The sequence below is a fragment of the Mustela nigripes genome, chromosome 17 (assembly GCF_022355385.1).
Source record: "Mustela nigripes isolate SB6536 chromosome 17, MUSNIG.SB6536, whole genome shotgun sequence".
Classification (NCBI taxonomy): domain Eukaryota; kingdom Metazoa; phylum Chordata; class Mammalia; order Carnivora; family Mustelidae; genus Mustela; species Mustela nigripes.
In genome coordinates, this window is record NC_081573.1 from 7,279,990 (window position 1) to 7,294,335 (window position 14,346).

At 54.0% G+C, this 14,346-nt stretch overlaps 1 protein-coding gene across 1 annotated transcript; it reads left to right on the forward strand.

Moving 5' to 3' along the window:
- The first annotated feature begins 802 nt into the window (after window positions 1-802).
- SLC1A5 (solute carrier family 1 member 5) lies at window positions 803-12,203 on the forward strand. Its single transcript, XM_059381457.1, has 8 exons — window positions 803-1,456; window positions 4,138-4,180; window positions 4,612-4,659; window positions 5,539-5,705; window positions 7,359-7,592; window positions 8,526-8,720; window positions 8,854-8,988; window positions 11,414-12,203. Exons 1-8 carry the CDS (start codon window positions 888-890, stop codon window positions 11,646-11,648), a joined length of 1,626 nt encoding a protein of 541 aa, XP_059237440.1. The 5' UTR covers window positions 803-887; the 3' UTR covers window positions 11,649-12,203.
- The last annotated feature ends 2,143 nt before the right edge of the window (window positions 12,204-14,346 follow it).

Sequence of the window (14,346 nt, forward strand, 5' to 3'; positions counted from 1 at the left end):
AGAACCATTGCAGGTTAACGGCCCCCAGCCACGTCCGGATTCCTTTGGCGGGAAAAAAGTTTCCCTTCAACGCCCCGCCCCCCCCGGGCCCCCCCCCCCCCCCCCCCGTTACCCCCCCCCTAGGTATAGTCAGACTCTCTTAGTCTGCCTTCTAAGGGTGACTTGGCCTGACTCTGGCCTCAGCCCCACCTCTCGCCCGCAGGAGGGCTCCGAGCGCGACTCAGCCAATCGGCGCCCGCCTTTCGCTCCCCGCCTTCTCAAGCCTCGCCCCTGCCCTTAATCCTGGAAGCTTCCGCCGGTGGGCTCAGAGCCACGCGGCGCGCCCGAGAGTTTTCATCGGTATCCGTCGCCGTTACTTCCCGAGGACCCGGACCGCCGCCTTCCGCACCCAGGCGTCTGGATTTACTCTCCCGGACTCAAAAACCTGGCTCCCCTCTTCCCGGAGCTCTGTCTTCCGCCCCCCAGATTCAGCTCCCCAGCCTCCGTTTCCAGGACCCCTGCACCCCGGATCCCTGCCTCCCGGATATGCGCTACCAGGACAAGGCCTCTTGAGGACCTCTGCCTCTTGGACGCCTTCAGCCTTCCAGAGCCAAGGACCCCGGGTCCCAGCCTGATATTCCCATCCCTAGGGCCGAAGGAGCCCAGCGCTCCCAGATTTCGGGCTCCAGACACAATCTGGGAGAGCAGAAGAGCCTCCGCACCCAGCTTGGGGATCTCGTGTACTCTAAGAACCAAGGCGCGTGAATTCCCAACTCCGGGGAACTTTCCAAAGTTCCAGCCTCCAGGCTGTGTTATAAAACTTCTCGGTTCTAAGGAACGTCCGCGTCCCAGGAAGGAGTCCCAAGCGCGCCCAGCTTCCAGCGCTAAGGAACTCCGGGGCGTTCATCATGGTGGCCGATCCGCCTCGGGGAGACGCCAAGGGTTTCGCGGCGGCTGAGCCCACCGCGAACGGTGCCCCGACGTTGGTCCCCATAGAGGACCCGGGCGCGACGGGAGGCGGATGCTGCCGTTCCCGGGACCGGGTGCGCCGCTGCCTTCGCGCCAACCTGCTGGTGCTGCTGACCGTGGTGGCCGTGGTGGCTGGAGTGGCGCTGGGTCTGGGGGTTTCGGGGGCCGGCGGCGCTCAAGCTCTGGGCCCCGAGCGCCTGGCGGCCTTCGCCTTCCCGGGCGAGCTGCTGCTGCGCCTGCTGAAGATGATCATCCTGCCGTTGGTGGTGTGCAGCCTGATCGGCGGCGCCGCCAGCCTGGACTCGAGCGCGCTCGGCCGCCTGGGCGCCTGGGCCCTGCTCTTTTTCCTGGTCACCACGCTGCTGGCGTCCGCGCTCGGCGTGGGCTTGGCGCTGGCCCTGCGGCCGGGCGCCGCCTTCGCCGCCATCAACGCTTCGGTCGGGACCGAGGGCGCTGTAGAAGAGGCCCCCAGCAAGGAAGTCCTCGATTCGTTCCTGGATCTCGTGAGGTCAGACCCCGCCCGCCCGGTGGAGTAGGGGTTGGGCGGGAGGGGGAGGAAGGGGGGTGCCCGGCTATGTGGGGAGGGAACGCATGTTAGGGATGGCGGGATTGGCCACGTGAACAGGAGAGGGCATCCCGGGGGGGCCTGGGGGAAGACAGGACCGGATGGTGTGGGGTGGTGATGGTGGGTGGCCTCTGGAGGGTCAGGGTACAGCGGGAGAGGACAGACCCCCGGGAAGGAGGCTTCTGATGTGGGTGCCTGGAGACGTAAGCGGGGACCCTACAAGAAGGTTGATAGGCAAGGACGTCTTAGAGAGGGAAAAAACGAGTAATGCTTGGGGACTGTGTGGGGAGGGAGGGGACCTAAGAGGGTCTGGCGGAGGGACTTGGAAGGGGGTTTGGGGCTGCTAAGGGCCTCAGGATGGGGCTTCTGGATCAGGATTTGAGTCCAGAGTCAGAGGGCTTGTAACCCCTGGGTAAGGAGTCCATGGGAGACCCTGAGGAGATGTGAATGACCTCCAGCCCCAGGGCTCCCCACACTACGTGTCACCCGGACATAACCAGGCTCTTTTCTCAGCCTCCCTTCCCCGCCTAGTTCAACTGGGCCCTGGCAGCTTCTCTTTTATATGTTCCTGCTAAACCCTGCCACCTCCGAGGACTTTCCATTCCATTTCCTCCTGTCTGGGGAGCCCGTCTGGGCTCTCTCTCCACCTGTCCCGCCCCCAAACCTCCACGGGGTTGCTCAGAAAGGGGCCAGTTAGAAAGCCAGCCGACTCTTTCTCCCCATTTTGAGGAGGGCAGACTCCTGGGTTGCCTTTGGGACCTGCTGATTCAGGGTCTCCAGGCTGGTTGGGGGACTTCCTGGAAGTGACAGGAGGAAATGATGAGTCACGGAACTGGGTTCTCCCAGCCGCTTGGGAGATCCGTGTCGGCTGGGGTGAGAGATGTGGGGGCAGGCTTGATGTCTAGAAGTTGTAGTGGGCGGGTGCCTCCTGGCTGGGGGAGATTAGCGGGGTCCTGACCCAGCCCTGCCTGGCCTGGGTGGGTACAGGCCTTCTGGCCAATGGGCACGCCCACTCGGAGGCTATTGATGTGTCCACGCTGCTGCCCCAGTGTGTCAAAATAGAAGGAACTGGCAGTCGGCCAGCTCCGGAGGCTGCTAGAACATCTCGGAGCCACACGGCTTTATAGACAATTGGCACACAGCTGGACACAGGCGCTCAGCCACAGCTGCGGCCTCTCACACTGACACATGGCCTTATAGCAGTTGTCACACGTGTCCTCACGCACACAGAGGAACTAGCCTCCCTCGACACAGCCGCTCACGGATGCCACTGATCTCTCCAATACATTGAGTGTTGCCAGACATCCGTGCTCAAGAGCCCATACGCACCAACACCGTCCCACAGATCTGACCACTAACCTGCACCCCCCCAACCCGATCCCAACACTTGAGAAACATCATTGGTGAGGGAGGACGCCAGAATGGGGGGGTGGCGTGGCTAGAACTACACAGCCAGCTGCCTGGGTTCCTAGCCAAGGCAGGTTTCTTTCCCTTTCTGTGCCTTGGTTCCCTCCTCTATAAAATGGGGGTCAGAAGGCTGTTGTGAGGATCCAATGAGTGGATTTAGGCGCGCCTGGGCGGCTCAGTCGGTAGTGTCTGACTCTTGATCTCAGCTCAGGTGTTGATCCCAGGGTCGTGAGTTCAAGCCCTGAGCTGGGCTCCATGGTGGGTGGGGAACCTACTTATTTATTTTTTTAAAAAAAATTTTAATTATTTATTTATTTGAGAAGGAGACAGAGTGAGAGAGAGAGAGAGAGCGCACAGGCAGGGTGAGGGGCAGAGGGAGAAGCGGACTACCTGCTGAGCAGGGAGCCCCATGGGGGACTCGATCCTGCAACTCTAGGATCATGACCATTCCAGAATCATGACCAGAGCTGAGCTGAAGACAGATGTACTTAACCGACTGAGCCACCCAGGTGGCCCACAGAGAGCCTACTTTAAAAAATAAAATAAATAAGTGAGTGAGAGGATTTATGTCAAGCACTGTAGGGACTACAGTAGACACATTTGCTGGAATTTTTGTCCCACTCTGAGACACAAGAGGCCTTGTCTCACCCCCTGACATGCTCTAAACCCTAGTGCAAGCTGCTGCCCAGACAGACATTCATGACACACACAGCCATCCCTTGTCACTCTCTCTCACTAACCTCCTTCCCACACACCCAGATCTTCCCCATACCCTGTCACCCACTCAGCCCGGGCACCAAAGCCTGAGCCTTGAGGGAGGAAGTGGCTGATGCAAGATGCCCTGGGTATTAAGTTTGCTGCTTGGGGTGGAGCTGAGGCACAGGGTGACCCTGCCCCAGCCTGCTCTGGGAAGCCAGCATTCCTCACCTCCAGTCCACAATCCCTCGGGGCTGGTCGAGGCTAGCAGGCCAGGCTTCGGGGGCCCTCGGAGGCCAGCTCAGACTTCCCACCCCCTGGACAAGCAAGCGGGCCAGGGCCCAGCTCTGCCTGACCACACCCAGCCTGAGGCATGGGTGGGGACCACAGCTGGGTGCCCCTGGGGCCTCCAAGTTTCTTTGCTCCCAAGAGGCCAAGGCAGCCCCCCCAGACCCCCGCCCCCCCCCATGCTCCTCCTGGGGTATTTAATAACCTACCGCCCTCCGTGTCTGTTTCTGCAGAAATATCTTCCCCTCCAACCTGGTGTCCGCAGCCTTCCGCTCAGTGAGTCCTTGGGGCTATGTCCCGAGGGGTGGGGGGCAGGCGGGGAGGGACACAGCCAGCGGTAGCCCCTGGGCACCTGCTTTCGGGTGGTTTCTTGGAAAAGCACGCGCATTCACGAATTGTTGAATGCTCTTGGAGAGTTCATGGGTGGCCTGTGAAACCCATCCATGCCCCTCATCGAAGAAGGAGAATATGGGTTCTGAGCCCCTTTGGGGTTCTAATTCTAGGTGTGTAATCCTGGGCAAGTGCCTTTTCCTCTCCTTGCCTCGGTTTCCACCTCTGGAAAATGGGCACATGGTAGGAAAATGCCACCTCGGTGGGGTTGCATTGAGGGGGTGGTTAGGGCCGGCTTGGAGCACTGTTAGTGCCAGGATGGGGTGGGGTGGGGCCTCCTTGGCATTGATACTGACCTTGCCCACCCCTACCTGCAGTACAGTACCTCCTATGACACACGAAGCATCAACGGGACCAAGGTGAAGGTGAGAGAAGGGGACCCATCCCTCCGCCCATTCATGGGGTTTTTCTCTTTTGTTCCAACCCAGCTTTTGCTTGCCCACCTCTGGCATCTTCCGACATTTGGTGGTATTTGCTTTATGCTCTGCCGCCGCTGCCCAATTTCTGTTTTTTCTGGTCTCTCCATTTTTGCTCCTTTCTTCTCCCTCCCTGGTGCAGGCTTCTCTCTGTCCCCAACCCACCCTGGCCCCCTCTCTGGTCTGCCCCCTGGTTCCCCCCTTCCCCCTCCCCTCAGCCTGGCACAAAGTAGTCTTTCCCCAAAGCACAAACCTGACCTGTTTCCCTCTTACCCAGAGCTCCTTTCTGCTCCCTAGTGCCCTCAGAAGAAAGCCCAGCCTCCTCGCCACAGTCCATGAGATGCTGCGAGCTCAGGCTTCTACCTAGCCACCCACCCAGCCTTGTGTTTGGACTCTGGCCAGCCTATTCCAGCCCCAGTGGCTTTCCTTCCGTTCTTTGAATGCCCATGGGGCTCTCATTTCCAGACTATTGCACATTGTTTCCCCTCTCCAGAATCTTCTACTATGTCTCTTTACCTGGTTAATCCTCCTGTTCTCCAGAGCTCAGCCTCTTCCTCCATGAAGCCCTCCTTGATTCCCCTGCCACGCCACCTACCAAGCTGACATCCCCACTCAGTTCTGACACTCTCCTGGGTTTCCCCTCTTCCAGTCACTCTGGGTGGTCCCCGGTGACCTGGGAGGTCTCCTGGACCTGGACTGTGAGCCTTGGGAGGAAGGGACAAATGAGCTCCAAGAGCTGTTTCATCCACGTTGGGTCCCAGCAGGGCCATTAGTGACTGTGCAAGTTAACTGAGCATCCTCCTGTCCCAATTTGTTCCTTACCCCAAGGTGCCTGTTGGCACAGAGGTGGAGAGTATGAACATCCTGGGCCTGGTGGTCTTTGCCATTGTCTTTGGTGTGGCCCTGCGGAAGCTGGGACCCGAGGGGGAGCTCCTCATCCGCTTCTTCAACTCCTTTAATGACGCCACCATGGTGCTGGTCTCCTGGATCATGTGGTAGGTGATGGCAGGGGGGTGGGGGACGTGGGACGGGGCAGCCCTCGCATTTCTCTGCTCAGTGGAGCCAGACGGCCTGGATTCACATCCCAGTGTTGCCCATCCCCTGGTTGTGACTTTGGGTGAGTGACCTACCCTGCCTGTGCTTCAGTGTCTTCATTCTAAGATGAGGACAGTCCTGTATTCCCTGGGAGCTGAGACTGACACCAGCCAGGCTGTGGCCATAGCTTAGTGAATGCATCTCTGCTGCAGAGATTTGAACGGGATCCAATGTCCGCGTTACCATGAAGAGGGAATGAGTAATAGGAGGTCTAGGTCAAGCACTTATGAAGTGTTTTAAATGCCCAGTATCTCCTGAGCTACTCTTAGCAATGATCATTATCATTATGCCTTCCTATCTGTGCGCCCTATCACAAGTGACTTACCACATTCTGCCTCAGTTTCCCCATCTGGAAAATGGGACTGACAGTATCAGACACAAATGAGTGTAAACTTCTTGGGACAAAGCCTGACCTATAGCATGGCCACAATAAAGAATATCAGCTAATATTTATCAAGCATGTCCTTGTTTAACTTCTGGGCACCTCCCACTGGCCGGAGCTTGGGCATTTGGCCAAACCTAGCTGAGCCAGATTTGGACTTAACCCGTGGCCCCACTGGGCAATGGGGCCTTTCTTCTGTTAACCAAAGAGGGGAAAGGCTTTGGGCAACAACTAGCCACAGGGATCAAACTGGGAAGGCAGTCTTGGGGGAGGCCTCCTGGCTGGGAGGCACGAGCCCCTCTGGGACTGTCACTCCAGGAGAGGGTGATAATAGCTCCAGCAGAAGTTTATGGATCACTTACTCTATACAAAGAGCTTTCAAGGCACTTCCCGTGGCACCCCATTTCCCCAACATACCTATGAGGCCAGTAGCCTTAATGTACCTGTTTACAAACCTATTAAATTCTTTTTTTAAGATTTTAATTATTTGACAGAGAGAGACAGCCGGAGAGGGAACACAAGCAGACGGAGTGGGAGAGAGAGAAGCTGGCTTCCCACTGAGCAGGGAGCCTGACTCAGGGCTCGATCCCAGGACCCCAGGATCATGATCTGAGCCAAAGGCAAATGCTTAACTGACTGAGCCGCCTAGGTGCCCCTACCAACCTGTTAGATTTTAATTCAACTATGGCCATGGAGGACTAAAATAGGAGCTTGTGTGGCATTGTGGTAGATTCCATTGTGTTCCAGGGCTCAACCCAAGATAAATGCTTCGTGTCTGGGTGTTGTTACTAAGACACGAGCTACAGACTTTTTAATTTTCATGATGCGGTGAGAGATTGTATTGGTTTAAATCACCAAAGGTACTGTAACCTACAAACACAGAACATGTAAATTATTCACTTGGGGGGCCACGGGTCAAGTCCGAATCTGGTTAGTGATTCAACTCCAAGTGGCTTTAGAAACCCCCAGGCTTCTTTATCTCCCTGCTGTCCTATCTGCAAGGGGAAAGAGCTTCGAGGATGGCCGGCAAGGTGCCCAAACTTTGGCACACGCTGCTCTAGGTGTTTCCTGCCCACAAGGGAGGCTGCGGTCAGGCTATGTACTGAGCCCAAAGCCTGGTGCTTCCGTGGACACATGGTCAGAGGCCGCAATCTGTCTCCTGGGTGCTTAGGTATGCCCCTGTGGGCATCTTGTTCCTGGTGGCTGGCAAGATCGTGGAGATGGAGGATGTGGGGATGCTGTTCGCCAGTCTCGGCAAATACATCCTGTGCTGTCTGCTGGGCCATGCCATCCACGGGCTCCTGGTGCTGCCCCTCATCTACTTCTTCTTCACCCGCAAAAATCCCTACTGCTTCCTGTGGGGCATCGTGACAGCGCTGGCCACTGCCTTCGGGACCTCTTCTAGGTATGGCCTCAGGGGAGACTCATGCAGGATTTCTAAGCTTAAGGGGCCTGCGGTAGGCATCAGCTGTCTGGAGACCCTTGAAAAAAAATTTGTTTTAAAGATTTTATTTATTTATTTGACAGAGAGAGAGAGATCACAAGTAGGCAGAGAGGAGGCAGGCAGAGAGAGGGGGAAGCAGGCTCCCTGCTGAGCAGAGACCCCGATATGGGGCTCCATCCCAGGACCCTGAGATCATGACCTGAGCCGAAGGCATAGACTCAACCCACTGAGCCACCCAGGTGCCCCACCCTTGAAATTTTGTATTTGGAGACACTGGACCTGGGTGTAGGGGACATACTTTGTGAGTTGCTTGTAAGGTTCTGGGATACCCCCCACCTTCCCTGTTAGTAAACCCCTGTCTTAGAGATTTCTTCTTTTTTCCTTCCTGAGAACCACTCCTCCTCCACAAGACCTGGCCCTGGGGGGTGATGCGCTCCACCCTGGATCTAATCCCTTAGGAGCCCTTTCCACTCCCTTCTAGGTGTTTTGTCCACCTGTACCCTCAGAACCCGGCCTTCTCTCCCCAGCAGCGTTGCTGACAGAAAAGCAATTCTTAGACAGGATCTGTTATTGGTGGAGCGGGGAGGGAGTGGGGGTCAGTGAGCTCCGAGGCATTTAGGTTTGAATTTTTGTGTGTATTTTGAAGGATAGCAGTCTGTACTCTCCCAGGGGATCCAGGACTCCTATGCTTTGGAATCCTGGCACTCTGCAGGATCCCAGGCTCCTCTGGCTCTGGAAGAGTAGAGCATGGAGGGCTGGTGAGGATAGGGTAGGGGTGGGTGGTCTAGGCTGGTGGGCGGAGCCTGCAGTGCGCTGATTGGCCCATGGGACGGTAGACTGGGTGGGGCTTCGGCAGGGGGTGGGGCACGCGCTGACCGCAGCTCCTCCCCTCAGCTCCGCCACGCTGCCACTGATGATGAAGTGTGTGGAGGAGAGGAACGGCGTGGCCAAGCACATCAGTCGCTTCATCCTCCCTATCGGTGCCACGGTCAACATGGATGGTGCGGCGCTCTTCCAGTGTGTGGCCGCGGTGTTCATTGCACAGCTGAACCAGCGATCCCTGGACTTTGTGAAGATCATCACTATCCTGTGAGTGTGGGGTGGCTGCGGCCGGGACTTCCGGCCCATCTGACCCTTCCCCCGAGAACCGACATGGGCTGGAGGAAGCCAGCTCCTCAGGCTTCCCGGGCCCCCGTCCCTGACCTCCGCTTTCTTCCCCCAGAGTCACCGCCACGGCGTCCAGCGTGGGTGCTGCGGGCATTCCTGCCGGGGGTGTCCTCACTCTGGCCATCATCCTGGAGGCGGTCAACCTGCCCGTCCAGGACATCTCCTTGATCCTGGCTGTGGACTGGCTAGTGTAAGTGTGGGTTTGGGGCTTCAGGTTACCTAAAATGTCCTATATCTGTAAGAATGGAATTTCATTCAGCAGTGAAACTGAATGAAGCATCCACAAATTTGTACAGGCTAGCATGTGGGACCCTTGAAAATCTCACGCTAAGTAAAAGAAGGGAGAATACAAAGGACCACATAGTGAATAACTTTTTAAAAAAAGATTTTATTTCTTTTAGATTTTTATTTTTAAAGGTTTTATTTAAAGATTTTATTTATTGGGGCACCTGGGTGGCTCAGTGGATTAAGCTGCTGCCTTTGGCTCAGGTCATGATCTCGGTCCTGGAATCAAGACCTGCATGGGGCTCTCTCTGCTCATCAGGGAGCCTGCTCCCCCCACCCTCTGCCTGACTCTCTGCCTACTTGTGATCTCTCTCTCTGTCAAATAAATAAAATCTTAAAAAAAAAGAGAGAGATTTTATTTATTTATTTGTCAGAGAGGGAGAGAGAGCATGTGAGAGCACAGGCAGGCAGAGTGGCAGGCAGAGGCAGAGACAAAAGCAGGCTCCCCGCTGAGCAGGGAGCATGATGTGGGACTCGATTCCAGGACCTCGGGATCATGACCTGAGCAGAAGGCAGAGGCTTAACCAACAGAGCCACCTAGGCGTCTGTGATTCCATTTCAATGCAATGGCCAGAATAAGCACTTTTATAGACCATAGATTAGCAGTTGCGGGGGGCTGGGGGATAAGTGCTTGGTGGGTGTGGGGGTGTCCTTTTAGAGCAATGAAAATGTCCTGGAATTAAATAGCAGCAAAGGTTGTACAATATACTGAATATACTGAAAAGTACTGGGTTGTGTACTTTTATTTTATTTTATTTTTAAGATTTTATTTATTTGTCAGAGAGAGAGAGGGAGAGAGAGAGAGCACAGGCAGACAGAATGGCAGACAGAGGCAGAGGGATAAGCAGGCTCCCTGCCGAGCAAGGAGCCTGATGTGGGACTCGATCCCAGGACGCTGGGATCATGACCTGAGCCGAAGGCAGCTGCTTAACCAACTGAGCCACCCAGGCACCCCTACTTTTATTTTTTTAAGAGAGAGAGAGAGCATGTGCATGGGTGAGGGAGGGGGCAAAGAGGGGCAGAGGGAGAGAAAGAATCCTAAGTAGGCTCCATGCCAGGTGTGGAGCCTGATGCAGGGCTCGATCTCATAATCCTAAGATCATGACCCGAGCCAAAATCAGGAGTCAGACTCTTGACCATCCAGGTTCCCCTGAATTGTATACTTTTGAAAGGTGAGTTTGGGGACGCTTGGGTGGCTCGGTCAGTTAAGTGCCTGCCTTCACCTCCGGTCATGATCTTGGGGTCCTGGGATTAAGTCCCTGCTTGGTGGGAGGTCTGATTCTCCCTTTCCCTCTACCCCTCCCCCACCGCTGCTTCTCTCTCAAATTATTTTTTAAAAAGGGTGAGTTTTATGGTATATGAATTATAGCTCAATTTTCTAAAATGGGATGTACACACACACACAAAGTATAAAGAGGAAGTGAAAAGAGATATCTAAGATTATAAGTAGAAAAGCCTCAGTGAGAAAGTAGTCTATCAGGGGGAAGAGGAGAGGTAGATGGGTCTTCTGAGGCCCCAAGAGAAGGAAGGGGATGGGGTACCTGGGTGGCTCAGTGGGTTAAGCTTCTGCCTTTGGCTCAGGTCATGATCTCAGGGTCCTGGGATCGAGCCCCACATCGGGCTCTCTGCTCAGCAGGGAGCCTGCTCCCCTCCACCCCGCCCCTGTCTGCCTCTCTGCCTGATTATGATCTCTGTCTGTCAAATAAATAAATAAAATCTTAAAAAAAAAAAGAGAGAGAGAGAGAGAAGGAAGAGGTGACTTTTTGAAGTTCCAGGAGGAGCAAATTGTGTGATTTTTTTTTTTTTTAAAGATTTTATTTATTTGACAGAGGTTATAAGTAGGCAGAGAGGCAGGCAGAGAGAGAGGAAGGGAAGCAGGCTCCCCGCTGAGCAGAGAGCCCGATATGGGGCTCAATCCCAGGACTCTGGGATCATGACCTGAGCTGAAGGCAGAGGCTTTAACCTACTGATCCATGCAGGTGCCCCCGTGTGTTTTTTTGGAAGAAGAATCATCTGGGCTCCTGGGAGGATGGAGGGAGGAGATCTTTGGGGTTCTGAGGCAGAGAAAGTGTGGGAATACCTTGGGATTCCATGGGAAAGAAGAGAGGTAGGGGGCTGCTTGGACTCTGGATGAAAAGGTCTTTGAGGTTCTAGGAGGAAGGGATAATTTGGGTCCTGAGAAGATGGAGGGATGACCTGGGTCTAGGAGGAGAGCAGGGTTCCACAAAGGAGGGTGCTATGGGGACTCTAGGCTTTGGAGGGAAAAGCCGGGTGGTTGGGCCCTACCCTTGGCTCTCCCACTCACTTCCCTGTCACTCCTGCCCCTTCAGAGACCGGTCCTGTACTGTCCTCAACGTGGAAGGCGATGCCTTTGGGGCGGGACTCCTCCAAAATTACGTGGATCGCTCGGAGTTACGGAGCTCGGTGCCAGAGTTGATCCAAGTGAAGAGCGAGATGCCCCTGTCTCCGCTGCCCGCCCCCACCGAGGAGGGGGACCCTCTCCTCAAACGCCGCTCTGGACCTGCTGGGGACACGGACCCCTGCGAGAAAGAATCAGTTATGTAAGCCCCATAGGGGCATTCCCTGCCCTGATGGGCGCGGCTCTGGACATCGGGATTATGAACTGGGGCTTTGGAGGCTCTGTCTGCACGTTGGGGGATCCAGGGGCCCTAGGCGCTCCTCCCGCCCCCCGACCCGGCATCAGATCTGGGAGGCCTCAGTGCTGGGATATATGGGTATGTGTGTGTTTCTTCCCAAAGCTTCCCCAGTCCTCGATTTGTGTTCCCACCCATGGCTGGGAAACAAGTTGGAGAAATAGTGTAAATGTCTTCTGGGCTCCCCATCTCCAGGCACCGGTTGTCACGTGGACTTCTGCCCTCTTCAAGAGGATGAATGTTCAGTGGGTTACTGGCTATTTTGGTAGCTCTGTGTGTGTGTGTGTGTGTGTGTTGTGTTGTGACTCTATGGTACATCCCACCCTGTCCCCAGGCCCTCTGTTCCCTCCACAGTAACAGAAACACTCCATGGGACCCCGCCGGGGAGGGGAGACCAAGGACAATGACTGCTGTCACTCCAAAGGGCCTTTTTGAGCAATAAAGTTGTCAAGCATTTCTTATCAGATGTTTGTTATCAAGTCAACATATGTGCATTTACCAACAGCTCAGGAGTTCCACTTAAACCAAAGAGAAAAAAACTGTCCCCCCAAAGTCCAGGACACAAATGTCTTCAGCTGCTCTCCCTGTAAGTGCCCAAAATTTGAAATGTACAAGTTGATAGATCAGTACAATTGTTCTGTGATGGACAGCCACTCTTGGATGCATTCCACAGATAACATTTGGAGTGAAAGAAGCTGGAAACCATTCATGCAACCTGGTTCCATTTCTGTGAGGGTCTGGAACAGGCTAAACCGGTCTATAGTGAGAGAAATCCAAACAGTGATGACCTATGAGTGTGACTTTGTGACTGGAAAGGGACCCAGGGAAACTTCACGATCTGGTAACCGTTCCGTATCTTGAGACTGGCGTTGCTTACACAGACCTATACATTGGAAAAATTCCCCTGTGAACTTAAGATGTGTGCATTTTATTTTGTTTTAAAGATTTTATTTATTTATTTGAGAGAGAGACAGTGAGAGAGAGCATGAGGGAGGAGAAAGTCAGAGGGAGAAGCCGACTCCCCAGGGAGCTGGGAGCCCCATGCAGGACTCTTATCCTGGGACTCCGGGATCATGACCTGAGCCGAAGGCAGTCGTCTAACCAACTGAGCCACCCGGGCGTCCCAAGATGTGTGCATTTTAGCCTGTGTAGACCCATCTTCCAGCTGAGAAACTTCGGGCGACTCCTGGGAAGAAATTGATTTTCCAGTGTAACCAACAAAGGAATGCGGGTGTTCCTTGATACTTGGAACTCTCACTATCCAAACAGTGCCAGTAGGGATATATCCCCTCCCTTCTTTTAAACCCCGAATTTGCCGTTCGAATAAAATTGCTGCCGCACAACTCTTTTTAAGTCCTATTTGAGTCCAGGATGTGGATGGTACCATTGGAGCCTTACAGGCTCTAACGATCCTTGTACCTCTGACCCGCTTTGTACCTTGCTGAGACATGTTACATGTTACTGATCATTATCTTCCCCTTCCCAGGGCCCTACTAGGCTCCTGCCCAGGTGCCTGGAGGCACCACCAATCTGAGTCCAATTACAGATGGTATCTTGAGTATCTTTAGCATTTTTTTGGTTGTTGTTTATTTAGTTACATCTCATGATCGTTGCAGGGTGAAAGAAAAATATAATTCATATTTGATTTGGTGCAAAATCGTTGTGCATTGCATACAAACATAACCACTAATGAGTTCATTAAGTGTTGAATAATGAAGTAATTAGCATTTTCCATGCTTTCCATTATGCCAAAATCCTTGGGTGGTTATAAGAGTGTTTTAAGAGTTTTAATGGTATTTGGGGAAATTGGTTGGGGTTGTTGGAAGGAGCTGGGAGTGCATTATTGTCCCCACTTAAAATAGTTATCTTCAGATTTTCACTTTAATGCTTTTGGGGGAATGGATCAGATTTAGATTATGAAGGATGCCTGTTTAAAGAGATTCATGCACATGTGTGTAATATAGTGCATTTCTTATATTTACGATATATGTACATACAAGGAATCCATAACTAGCCTAAGTTCCAATTTCCCCATTTTTCTATTCCATTTTCAAGATTTGCTCGGTACATGCCACTAACTTGCCTAAGATGCTGATCTGGGTCATTTAAAAAGTCTGGAACCCTGGGTGGCTCAGTGGGTTAAAGCCTCTACCTTCAGCTCAGGTCGTGATCCCAGGAGCCTGGGGTCGAGCCCCACATCGGGCTCTGTGCTCAGTGGGGAGCCTGCTTCCTCCTCTTTCTCTGCCTGCCTCTCTGCCTACTTGTGATCTCTGTCAAAAAAACCAAAAAAGTCTGGAACCATTTCAAGCCTCCTGAGTGTGGACAGGGGCTCCCACACCTGGACCCCACTAGGATGGGCACTCCACGAGGCAGCCACCTTTGTCCTATCCACCACGGTCTGCCCAGAGTGCAGCATGGTGCTTGGTACATAGACACTCAATAAATATTTGCAGAGGGAGCCTGGGTGGCTCAGTGTCTGGCTCTGGTCATGGTCCCGGAATCCTGGGATTGAGTCCTGTGTCTGGCTCCCTGCATGGCGGGGAGTCTGCTTCTCCCTATGCCTCTGCTCCTTTCCCTGCTCATTCTCTCTCTCTCTCAAATAAATAAGA

Excerpts from the sequence above, each read along its gene's own strand:
- SLC1A5 (XM_059381457.1), top strand. The coding sequence starts at position 888 with ATGGTGGCCGATCCGCCTCGGGGAGACGCCAAGGGTTTCGCGGCGGCT. Across the intron at positions 4,660-5,538 it reads TCAACGGGACCAAGGTGAAG|GTGCCTGTTGGCACAGAGGT; the intron begins GTGAGAGAAGGG and ends CCTTACCCCAAG. Across the intron at positions 8,989-11,413 it reads CTGGCTGTGGACTGGCTAGT|AGACCGGTCCTGTACTGTCC; the intron begins GTAAGTGTGGGT and ends CTGCCCCTTCAG.